General features: G+C 38.8%; 1 protein-coding gene across 1 annotated transcript in view; it reads left to right on the top strand.

The window, feature by feature from the left end:
• The window catches only part of DCHS2 (dachsous cadherin-related 2), a gene marked incomplete at its 5' end in the record, with an annotated part of 58,455 nt that extends 45,881 nt beyond the window's left edge, over positions 1-12,574 (top strand). Inside the window, 5 exons of the mRNA XM_009574257.1 lie at positions 556-707; positions 3,595-3,725; positions 5,204-5,487; positions 8,334-8,472; positions 9,945-12,574. Coding sequence (XP_009572552.1) covers positions 556-707; positions 3,595-3,725; positions 5,204-5,487; positions 8,334-8,472; positions 9,945-12,574 — 3,336 coding nt within the window. The remainder of the gene's footprint in view (positions 1-555; positions 708-3,594; positions 3,726-5,203; positions 5,488-8,333; positions 8,473-9,944) is intronic.
• Positions 12,575-13,195: the final 621 nt, after the last annotated feature.

Here is a 13,195-nt window from a genome sequence, read left to right as displayed (position 1 = left end):
GTCAGAGGAATCTTTGAGAAACCTGTTCACTGCTGTTGAATGTTATTTATTCTGTTGGTTTTATAGCTTGCCTCTGCCCTTTTTACATTTTCTGGTTCGTATTTTAAAAAGTAAATAATGAACTATTCCATGAAAGCTCTGAAAACTTAATAATTTAATTATTTTATCCTTTGTCTGTTTGTATAGCAGTAATACTTTAAGGGCCAGTTTTGGACCCCTGAGAAAGTGCATTTTTATGTTAGAATGCGAGACAGCATTCTAACAGCAACCTTATAGCAATATAAGCAGTGTAAAATGATTACATTCAGCCCTAGTGCTTTATGTAGCTGAATTTCAAATTCCTCAGGGAAAGAATTCATGTGCGTCCTGTTGCAATTCACAAGCAGATTTTGTGACCCCACATGACACTCATCTTGGGGACCCATGTGATTATTTGCTTAAATCTGTGCAGTCGAAAGGAAAGTAACCAGAAATAGATGACTGTAGTATAAGGTTTTTCCTTCTGAAATAGCATTCTGCCATTTTGAATTAAGCCTCAGTTTTGCTCCCAAACAGGTATTTGCAACTGACCTTGACAGTGGGTTGAATGGAGAAACTGAATACTCAATTTTATCTGGTAATGAAAATGCAACATTTCTAATTGATTCAGCACGAGGGATTTTAGCAACTAATACAGTCCTAGATCATGAAAACACTTCATCTTTCAGGTTTGTATACAAGGTTCTTATAAAAATGTATTCTTTTTGTTCATTTTAACTTGAGGTTGCTCATGTTAAATATTTTATAGTTTTCTGTTGATATCCATTACCCACAGAGCCTGGGTGCAAGCCAGACAGCATTGAGAACAGCACTAAAGCTGCCCGTTTGTACCATGGATTCTTGTGTACTTCTCAAATTTAGGGGAAGAAATATAGTCTTGTTTAATCAATGGCAACACTTACTGGTATAAGTGAGCGTGGTGATTCACTATAGGAATGATGACAGTTCCTGCATTTTAGTTTATTAGGAACTTTATACAGCCATTCCCTCTCTGGAACCATTTTTTATAAATACATAACGATACAGAGAAAGCATTCAAACCAAATCCAGGAAATAGGGATATGTTCTGTTCTTTAACTAGAATATAGTTAAAATTTTCTTCTCCATAATCTGATAAAGATGCTTTTGTAAGCTGTTTCCATCTATAAGCTATCTTGTACTAAGTATTAGTTTTTTTCCTGTTTTCTAAGAGACTGTGAGTAAATATGATCAAGTGGACATGACCATTTTTCTTTACAGGTCATGCTGTAACTGGAATTAGAAAGCAAATAAATCATGCCTTGAAGAGAAAATTAGAGCATGCGGATTCATTAATACACCCTTTTTATGTACTGCAATCTCTACAAAAAGTAGATTTCTGTGTACGTGTCAGCAGAAATTAGCTTTTTTTTTTTCGTATGGTTGTGGCATCAGTTAAAGTATTTGCAAATTTTCCTATCTTCTGGGGCCTCAAAGTTTTAAACGTTCAATCAGAATTCTTATGAACCAGAATAACTTGTAGAAAACCACATCAAAAAGATCAATGGGATATGATTTTTTTTTTTTTTTTAAATATCAGTGTAATTTGATAATAGTATCCTAAAGGAAATACTTTGTTTTAACTTAATATACAGGACACTTCATTTGGAGTTTGTTTTTCACTGAATCAAAAAACACCAGTTCTGATTTTTAGTCATTTAAATAGCGTAATACATTTTATTTGTAACTTGCACTTTAAAAGAATGCCTGGAATAAATCCTTCAAAGGAAGGATGTTTACTGTTGATGAAGCATTGAACAGCTAAGCATAATAATACTCATATCTGTCCTTAACTGGGAGCCTGGTTTATTTCAGTATTTATGTTGGAATTTAGCATTTTAAATTGACAGTGTTTTTGAGGAATCTGAAGCTTCATATTCCTTCTCTTTATTAATACATTATTAATCTGTACCTTATTAGGTGAAAAGTGAATAGCAAAAGAAGCTTTCAAAACTGTTTTCCTGTTTAATTTCAAAATGTTACCCTTGGTTCTTTCAAATTTGCTAGAAGTTGTTTATTTTATCTAAATTGAACATTTTCATCCCCAGAAGTTCCAAGTCCCTTATAATAGGAGTTATAATGAAAGTGTTGACAGAACCTTAATTTTAATGCCTTGGCTGAGATGTTTTTATGAGAGTTTTTTCCTGAAACTTTAGAAAGTGATTATTTTTAGTAAAATATTTCCATATGTATACCTTACCAATATTCATTCTAGAAAAAATACACTTTCTATATGGAATTATCCATGGTCACTGATTGAATACTAGCCTGCAGTTTAAGTTACGTGTTCTGTTGGCGTCAGAAGCCACAAGGACACCCAGACCAGAGCTGGTGTGGTTCAGGAATGGAAGCGCTGCAATCCACAGCTTGAGTTACAGCCTTGGTATTCCATATTGTCATATGAACATTTAGGAAGTAATATCTATTTGACACTTTAAACAGAAACTGTGACTTAGAAGAAAGGGGGATAAATAAAGCATTCAGAAGATCTGCAGGGAGACCCAGAAAATATGATGGAACATGCAAACAGTTGTTAGTATACAAAACATTTAATTGAGATGCCAGGCTCTGGCTTGTATATCCTTTCGCATAGCTTGATGTTTTCTTTTTTTTGGCTGTTCTTTTTTTTAGAGCACCTGTTGAGTTAGATTTAAATTGGAATTCCCTTCTGGCTAATTTTTAAACTGGGGAGGGGTGAAGTCTTCCAAATAATCTTTGCTTACAATAAATATTTGCTCTTTATTGTTCAGAAGCTAGTTCCCACAGAGAGTAAACATCCTTTTATCCATGTTTATCAGGTCATTGCTTACCATTTTCTTTGCTATATTGTTTGTGGAAATCAAAAGATTGTTAACAGAATCTACTACCCATCCTTATGCAGGTGTAAAATGGAAGCGTACAGGCAAACTCTCTTAATCTGACAGTGAGATTCTGGTCCTGCTAAAATCAGTGGGAGCTTTGCCACTGTCAAATGGGGCATGTATTCAGGTTTTTCACCTTATCACTTACATTTATAATGTAATAGGGGGCCTATTCTATATCTCTGCAGACATTTTGGCTGAATATTACTTTGGATGTTTTCATATTACCCAATTTTCACATTCCTGTTGTCCCTTTATAAACAATGAGGAGAATCAGGTTCCTCCAAAGGACAATTCAGTACTTAAGTTTTAATTCCTGCTCTGAATTACCAACTGGAGAAATGTGTCTTATTTGAAAGAGGCTTGCTAGCTTGTTTAACCTCCTATGTTTGATGTGAAATTGGATGAAATGAATACAGAAGAATACTTCCTTTTCTTTGTATGATTTTGTTACATTTTTGCCACCTAGAATCCCCTGGACATTTTTTCTGCAAGACACAAAAAATAAAACTCCAGGCAGTCAACCTTACAGAAAGGAAGATGGAATTTAAGAGTTGCAGTGAGGAGCAGAAAGGGCTAATCTCTTCGTTTGTAATTTTCCCCCTGCTTGTAACACTGGTGGATAATTCTGTGATTTCTGACCAATAGTGACAATTACTGCTTCCTTTAATTGTAGGTTGGTTTTACAAGCTGCTGATAAAGGAAACCCCAGACTTTCTGCTACAAGTATTGTGAGGATACAAGTGTTAGATGTTAATGACAACGCTCCGGTTGTCCTACCACTAGATGAAGTGGAGGTCGCAGAAAGTAAGTGTGATAGTACAGCTAAGTTTTATTAAGACTGGGATTTGTCAAACAACAATAGTGCTTTTGGTGATTTGTGTAACCAAGCAACTCTAGTAAGAAGGATAATGGATCATATTAATACTGAAATATCAGTATTAATTGTGATCTGCTTTTGTTCTCAGAGGCATTATTCTTAATCTTTAGACATTGTGTTTAAGAATACTTTGGAGCAAAACCGTAGGCAATTCAGAAAGAGGAAAACAAAATCTACAGAAATACATCTGTAATCTGTTCATTTTGGACTGCAATGTCATATTCTTCAGATGTCTTCAATTTCTGCTTTTCTCCAATAAAAATACTTGGTGTTAAAACCAGTATTGCTAGAAATGAGACATTTTTAACTTCATTATGATGAGAGAAATAATTTCTGTAAATTTGAATGAAGGTTTAAAATGCTCTACAGCTTGATCCAGTTGATGATCATGAAAAGGAAGACCCAGGACCTCCTGAGTTCTCACCCCAGCATACTCTGGTATATTGTGTGACATAAGCTCAACATTTGCAGACCTTGAATCTTAGCCCAGCATTTTCAAATACAGGCATCATATATGTGATGCATTAAGATACACAGCCAAATATTTATAAAGATTTAGGTGCTGAAATTCCAGTACTCCTGTTAACAAAAGATAGCAAGGCTGTGTTTCTAGTGATATTTTTTTAGCCTTTCCTAAATTTAGCTCCCACTGGTAATGACAAGTACGGGAGTCATGGATGCCCAGCAGCTGTAAACTACTGGCTACTTGTTTAGGTTTTTGTATTCTGTTTAAGAACATTTGCTTTAGAACATCACACCGCATGTTTGAGGCTTAATGCCCCAGGCATGCAAATGGGGAATGATTTAGTTTCTGTTAGCTCCAGGCTTTGTTACATGATCACTGATAGGTTCAGTTTGCAATCCCTGCTACTGTCAATTTGGCACATGACAAAACCTGTCTGTATCCAGTTCCTCAATCTCATAGGAATACATCTTGAGCTTTTAAGATTTTTGTGCCATGTAGGTCTGGCTGGATGTCTTGTGTCTCCCTGGTGGCCTTCTCCTCCTCTGGAAAAGCTTCAGAATTGCAGTCACTGGCTCTACGAAGACCAGGGGACTCTGATGCCTCAGTTAAACATTCTTGTGGAAGTTTGACACTGTTCAATAAATTCATGTCATCTAAATGCATGTGGAAAACCATGGAGGTTCTTGTTGCTGGTGAAGAAACAGGAATCTGGGAAAGACTAAAGAAAACCCAAATTAAAATTGGGATAAAGCCGATGCATTTGTAGAAATCCACTACTGTTTCCATAGCATTTCTGGATATTGCTCTTATTCTAAAACACAAAGTCAAAATACACCAAAAGCTAATACAGAAAGATTCAATATTACAAAATCGGCAAAATCTTCAGAAATTGTAACGTCATCTTTTAGCTATGACTTATTCTGAAAATTATTGTTTCAGATGCCCTGCCTGGTTTTATAGTGACTCAGGTGCCAGCAAGTGACGTGGACTCCAGGCCAGCACTTCAGTTTGGTTTTATTTATAATAGTCCTGGAATGAAATTTGCCATCAATCAACACACTGGTGTAGTCACAGTGGTGGAACCATTAGATTTTGAAGAAACTGCTGTGTATAAGCTGAGAATCATAGTTTCAGATTCTATACATCAAACAGAAGCAGAACTCACCATCCTTGTTTTGGACATCAATGATAACCCACCAGTGTTTACTCAGGATTTGTATCAGGTGGGAACGTGGCAAATGGACAACAAACATGTGATGTCTTTCCGTATATGATGATAAATAGTAGGAGTCCTTGTTTATATTTGTCTTAAAAATGCATTTGAGCACCAAGAAGGAAGATCTCTGCAAACTATTACTGAGCAGTAACAGAGCAGAGCTCTTCGGGGAAACCCCAGCCCCTTCCTAGGAATTCTGCTAAAAGGACTGAGGGAATTATTCAGTTTTCATGTTCATGGTTTCTGACTTCAGAAGGAAAGTGGTGTGAATGCTAGCTGTACTCCATACACCATGCATTCATCACTAGGAGTTACTGGATATAATCCAAACCAGTTTGGGGAGCAGGGTCCAGTGTTCAGAACTTCCTCCTTCTGACAGAATGGTAAACAAGTTGGTGCATTTATTCTGGGCCTGTTACTATGGCATGAATTTCTTCATTTTCAGTTACACAACTCCACAGAGATGTAGCAAATGCCCCTGTGGTAGGTTATGCACATATGGTTTGTAATGTGTAACCCTGCCTTATAGCAATGGCACTCATCTAGGGAGTGAGGGATATGAGTATTGATCTCCCCAGCATCCCCTACTAGACTGAGGAGGGTACAGAGCTCAGCTTTTGGACAAGCATTTGAACTGCTAGACTGTTGTAGAAGTCAAGTTGTCCAAAAATGTTTTGCAACAAGCTGTTTTAGCAACTATGGACAACTGTGGGCCACTAAGATGATTAAAGGAATTGGAGGAGATATCATACAAGGCTCTCAAGGGTAGGCTGCTGAAAGGGTTTTGCCTTGACTTCATCAGCCCTGAGTCTGTGGGGCTTGTGCTAAGGCTCAGCACATGTAGTGGCTTGGAGTTAGGGTTAGGGATGGGAGAGAGACAAAGCCTGGAGCTCCAGTTGAAGTTAGGCTGCAATAAGGCTGCCACAGGAAAGGTGGGGCTGCCAGAGCAGTTGTTTCCTTAGGACTTTTTTGTGGGGAGGTAGGCCATGGGGCTTATGCTGAGGCCCAAGAGAGCCTAGAGCATGGACCGTTCAGCGTGGAGAAGAGAAAGCTCAGGGAGGATCTTACCACTGTGTGTAAATACTGGTGGGGGGAGTAAAGAAGACAGAACCAGACTCCTCTGTGGTGTCCAGTGACAGGGCAAGAGGCAGCGGGCACAAATGGAAATACAGAAAATTCTGTTTAAACATCAGGAAAAACTTTTTTTTTTAAAAACTCTAACAGTGACTGAGTACTGGCACAGTTGCTCAGAGAGGTTGTGGAGTCTCCGTCCCTGGAGATACTCAAAACTCAACTATACACAATCATGGGCACCCTGCTCTAGGTGACCCTGCTCTGAGCAAGGGTTGGACAAGATGACCTCTGGAGGTGCCCGCCAGCCTCAGCCATTCTGTGATCCTGTGAACTGAGCTGTTTGCTTGACTTGGTGCTTTTTGTGTGTGGTGGATGTGCTCAGAGCCAAAAATATGAGGCATCACAGAAGACTTGGATTTAATAATGCTTCATTTATAAATCTCAGACAGATTTAGTCAAGAAATAAGTCTAAACATTTGGCTTAAAAGAAATGTCAACCTCTGAGCATGTGCAGGCACAACAGTTTAGTCACTTAGATAACTATGGGACGGACTGTAGGCACCTGTGAAACTTTCAGGTGCCTGAGTTGTCAGGATTTGTGTAAACTGCCCACTTAAACTCGAAAGTTTAAATTCTGGAAAAAAAATGCACTATTAACGCTCAAGTGATTTTTAGACCTTGCCTTAAGTTTTCCTCAACCCTCATATGTGTCTGATTTTGGAGAATAGTTTAGGCAAGTACTTGCTTGTGGAAGTGCTAGGAGTTGTTTTGTAGATCAGAGCAGACATTACAGGCAGGGTTATTAGCTGATGCAAAACAGTGTAGCTCTATTGATTACGCTAACGTAAACAGCTGAGCTTCTCTCTCCACAATCCTGATGTTTTGATGTGTTGCTTGGGTAGTAAGATGCACTGCTTCTTTTCGGTCAATGGTATGTGTAATTCCCTATTCATCATCCTGTAATTTCTACCCTTTTATTGTCCTTTCAAGTGTTTTCGTATTTATACTTTTCATATGTAGTTTCATATATATATATATATGGCTATTATATACATATAATTCCTCTGTTAAAATGATTTTAACTAACACTTTAAGTTATGACAAAGGTAGCTGCTGTATCATGCTGTTCATTTGAAATTGGATTTTTAAGGTGGAAGGAAACTTTGATCACAAAAATACTGTATTTGGACTTCAAATAATGGAAGTTCTTAAGAAGGGAAAGGACTTTCTTGGTTTCCTCGATTATATGAAGAAAAACAGGAGCATTTTGAAAAACTAAATTCTAGGAATAATCCAGTGATGATTAAGCTCTGGTGCTGGAATTTTCAGGGTACATGTGTTGGTTTTTTAATGGTTAGTCATATACTCCAGACAGGGACTGCAGACTGTATTCCGTGTACGAAAATCAAGGTGTTTCTGAAAGCAGGGAGAAAAGCCAATTTTAGTTGCAGTCCGTTGTAGGTATTCTTTCCATTACTGTACTATTGAAAAAAGAGATTCAGTGGTTCACTGAACTCATTGTCGTAACGAACTAGAACTAGATGGATTTTACTACTGTTTAAAGTTTACTATAAATTTTGGCTGTATTGTATGCATTGTTTTCAATATCTCAATTCTATAGTTTTGTCCCAGAAGCAAATGGGTAGATGAAACTTTTTCCAAAGCTGGGAACTGTGTTTGGTTTTTTTCTAATAAGATCAAATAAAGGAAAATGTGTTTTTTATGTTTGAAATCTTTTATTAAGCTCTACCAAAATTGTAATTTTGCTTTTTATGTCAGGTGAGCTTGTCAGAGCTCATTTCTGTGGATGCCACTGTTCTGACAGTCTCTGCTGTGGATAGGGATTCAGAGCATAATGGAATGATTTCCTACAAAATCCTCTCTTCCTCTGAGGGATTTGCCATTGATCATAGGAATGGTGAGTCTGTAAGCATGGTTTATTATTTCAGCTTTTTCAGTGTAAATTGAAGAGTCAGATTGCACTTCCTCACCTGTTGCCAGTGATCACTTGAGTTCTGGAAATCTTTGGTGACTAAAGTCTACCATATGTTTTGGCTAAATCTGCCATTATTGCTGAAGAACTGATAGCATCAAAGACCAGAGTTCTCAGTTTGTCCCTGAACTATGCACAAGGCAGCTAGTCACAACATCTTATAGGTGCTATTCCTCTGACGTGATTTAATAGAAAAGTTGCTGTATGTTTTACATTGTTTCATAACATTTCAGCTCATGTAGTAGGTTTCATTTAATTTAAGTTCATACTTACTATTTTTCAGTATAAGTTGAACCGATCATAATGGAGCTTCTCTACAGCTTGGGCAGTATGTTTTTGAGATTGCTTCTTTAGAGAGCTTATGTTATCCTATAATCCTAAATGGAATTTAAAAGTTTTCTAAATTGAGAACATTCTCTCCAAAGTATGTCATTTTCTTCAAGAGATTTACCATTTTACATTTTCTGGCCTAATGTAACAGTCTGGGAGGTAGAAAACTATGTGTGTCTCTCTGTACGCATGGGTACATACAATTTTTGGTAATATCGGCTTCAGAGATTACTAGATACTGCAAAAATGATATGCAACTATTGTTCAGTGAGCAAGTTCTTATCACTTATTTGCTGTTCCCATGAGGTAAAATACTGTTTACATGAGGTGAATTTTTGAATGTAGTGTTTGTTCGGTGATGGTAACTAGAAACACTGAAAATATGAATGTCTCACCCAGTTAAAGCTGTTTTCTCTTTTACCCATTTGTTACTCTGTATTCACCAACCTGTCTTAATCTTTGGCTAATGGTTATTTTTAACTGTGTCAGAAAATGAGCACACAGCGTTGTCTCTGTGGTGCTTAGCTATACACTGTGAAGAGTGAAGTAGATGGCTTATGAACATAGAGTCAGAATGTTTTGGGTTGGAAGGGACCTTAAAAGATCATCTAGTCCAACCCCCATGTTTAGATAAGCAATTTGAATGAAACATAACTTACCGGCAAACCTATCTAAATAACAAACATGCCTATAATGCTGTTACTGGATTGCAAGCAAAACAGGAGAACTAACGACCTTCAGTAATGAACTTGCACAGCATAGCCACCTCTAATAAGGAGCCTGTATTTCAGACTCCTTTATTTTCCCTTTTATCTTCTGCAGTTGGCATGTTCAGCCTGTTACGAGGAAGAGAAATTTTTGCTAGTCTAAATGCAGTGTGTGTATTTGATACTGCGCCATTGTGGGTAGGCTGTGCAGTATTAGCTCTGATTTCTCAGAGTTACTTTGGGGTGTGCAGCCATTACATTTGAGTCATTTTCAAATATGACTGATGAGATTCAGCTTTTGGAATCACATTTACTTGTCTTAGTGAGTGTGGGTTTTTATTAATTCTGTTTTATTTTCAGGTTCAGTGTTTGCTACAGGACCAGTGACACAGCTGGGAAAGATTCCCATTATCCAGCTCCTGATAGAAGCCACGGACAGTGGCAGTCCTGCTCTGAGTGCAGTTACCTCTGTAGAGGTGCACGTAGAAGATGTAAATAACTATGCCCCTCAGTTCACGCAGGTGCTGTACAATCTCAGCATGAGTGAGGATGCCTCGGTTGGAGAAAGTGTCCTTACGTTTTCAGCCATCGACTATGATTGGACACATGAAAACACATATGTTGAATACTCTATTATTGATGGGAATTCTGACAATTTATTCTCTGTGGAAACAAGTATCGTGGAGTCAGAAACATCTTACAAGCTTGTTGGCAATCTTGTTTTGAGCAGTATTCTCGACAGGGAAACGGCTTCTTCTCACTGTTTGGTCCTCCTTGCCTCTGATCATGGAACACCCTCCTTGAATTCAACTGCTATGGTGCTAATAACTGTACTGGATATTAATGATAATCCTCCAGTATTCAGCAGCCTGGAGTACCATATTCATGTCAAAGAAAGCATCCCTGTAGGTAGTCACATTACTGAAGTTTCAGCAAGTGACTGTGATGCAGGCACTAACGCAGAGGTCTCTTATGCTATGATCTCTGGAAATGACAGGGGACATTTTCACTTGGATGGGAAAACAGGATCAGTGGATTTGGTGAAAACGCTGGATTATGAGGATACCACGAAATTCACTTTAATCATTCAAGCCACAGATGGAGGAGCTGATGTAAAAAATGTGGCTTTTTCTATTGTTCTTATTAGCGTCCTAGATGACAATGATTATGCCCCACTGTTTTTGTTTCCCAGCCTGAGCTGCATTGTCAGTGAAAATCTGCCTACCTTTTCTTTTGTGTGCGCTGTTAGTGCACTAGATTTTGATAAAGGCTCCTATGGCCACCTTACCTACTCCATCCAGTCTTCATGTTTGGCTCATCGTGAAGCTCCTAGAGACCATGACATGTTCTTCATTGATCCTTTGACAGGAGATATTCATACAAAGCAAATGTTTGACTACGAAAGTCAGAATAGGTACTGTCTCATAATCCAAGCAAAAGACAAAGGTGACTCACTGGCCACTGTTACAGTTCAGGTAGATATTGAGGGGAAAGATGAATTTGACCCAGTGTTTACACAAGATCAGTATTTCTTTAATCTCCCTGAGAAGAATGAAGCAGGCCAGTTGCTTGGCAGAGTGACAGCATCAGACAGCGATGGTGGACTGGATGGAGTTGTTCATTATTCTCTGCTAAAAACTTCTCCATTCTTTTCTGTGAATCAAACCAGTGGTAGTATTTATTTGACTCAGACTGTTCACAGAAAGAAAAATGGCAGCAAAAGGAATGATGACACCCTGGAATTGTTGGTAAGAGCTCATAGCCCCAAAATTGAGTCAAAGTTCACAGTATGCACTGTTTTGGTAAATGTTTCCAATTCTCCTGAGAGTTATCCCATAGTGTCAGCATACAGCCTGACCATTAGCGTTTCAGTCTCCTTGATAGTGTTCCTACTGCTTGCGGTCAGTCTTATTGCACTTATTCTGAGACATAAGCAGAAAGATCTGATGAACTCTTGTGTGAAAAAAGAAGCAATATCCTCCTCAGCTACTGATGTGAATTCAGCCAGTGAAGATAAGGACTGCCAGAAAATCCAAAGTACTGAGAGCAGTATGCTTCCCATGGGTGCCATTGCAGAATGGCTGAGCTTAGCAGGAATCAAAGAGGGGAAGGATGATGGTGTCCCCTGCAGGCATTCAGACTCCAGTGGCCACGGTTCTGCCGAAGGAGAAACTGCAGAGGACGAGGAAATCAAAAGGATCAATGAGCATCCTTGTAGAAAGAGCGCTGGCTCAGCACTGAATGAGTGCGGCTCACGGGTGCCAGATTCAGGGATCCCAAGAGAGTCTGATCAGCTTTCCTGTCAGTCTGGAGAAACGGATGTCATGGCTGCCACACAAAGCATGGAGAGCGTGCAGGCCATTAAAGGAGGAGGTGGAGAAGAAGCCTGTCACGCAGCCTATGCACATAACAAAATGTTATCTCAAACACTTAAGAAAATTGGAATAAAAGAGAAAGACATAATGACAGACCTCAGAAGAGAATATGTCTTGATGTCAGATAGACAGGACTCTGGGTATGATTCGCTTGCAACTCCTGGCACCTCTGATGAGGATCTTGGAGGTGGTTATAACTGGGATTATGTGCTCAGCTGGGAACCCAGATTTCAACCTCTTGCCTCAGTGTTTGATGATATTGCAAAACTGAAAGATGAAAACATACACATTCATAGCTTCCCTAAGGAGAAGAAATCTCTTGTTTTCCCTCCTCCCTTGATCACATCAGTAGCTCAGCCTGGCATAAGGACAGTGCCACCACGAATGCCAAATATAATATCAGGGAAAGCATTTAAAAAATACCCTCGTTCTCCCCTTATCCATAATCTTGGATACCCTCCACCAACCATGACCCCCAGTTTTTCTCCTTCTCTCTCTTTACTTACCATGCAGACACCTACTGCTTCTCCAGTAATGTCTGATGGGAGAATGATAGGAACGTGTCTTATTGATCCAAGCCATGAACTTGCAACAGAGGAAGAAATTCAGGTCTAGGTTATTGACTGACAGTAGTTTATGGTAAAAAAATATGGCTTAAAATGTATTTTGTTATTGTTTAACAAGCAAAATATGCCTGTCAGAGCTATATCACCAGTATTTTTTCTGTTTTCATGAGCTGAAAAAGTTAAAATATAAAATAGCCACAAACTTTGTAACTATCCATTTTGTTCTTCCAGGAATATACTGTGAGGCCATGAGGCTTCTCCTCTTTCAGCTCCCAACAACTGTGGTTTCCTATGTAAATCACACAGCCAGGTGCCTGATAACCAACTTGACCGATTTTACTGTTTTTCTCATAAAATGTCAATAACAAATAAATGGTAGTAATTCTTTACTGTGGAAAAACTTTATTAGCATGCTGGTGGGTTGTGACTGCTTCTGTGGTGGTATTAGAAGAGGGTACTAGAGAGATGTGTAAGTACGGCAGGTTTGGGGGTGGGCAAGGAATAAAGCAAGGATTCCTGTTGAGCTCTTTCTCGAGTGTTTGCCCAGACTTCCCACATATCAGCCCCTGGTTCCCAACAACCTGTTGGGCCTGGTGCAGTTTCATTGTCTGCCATGGCTCCCCGGCGGGCTTTATTAGCTATCTTTGTGCTGTGGAATCCCATTTAGCAG

The sequence above is a fragment of the Fulmarus glacialis genome, unplaced genomic scaffold, assembly GCF_000690835.1.
Source record: "Fulmarus glacialis isolate BGI_N327 unplaced genomic scaffold, ASM69083v1 scaffold12213, whole genome shotgun sequence".
Taxonomy (NCBI): domain Eukaryota; kingdom Metazoa; phylum Chordata; class Aves; order Procellariiformes; family Procellariidae; genus Fulmarus; species Fulmarus glacialis.
This window is presented reverse-complemented; position numbering and strand designations above follow the sequence as displayed.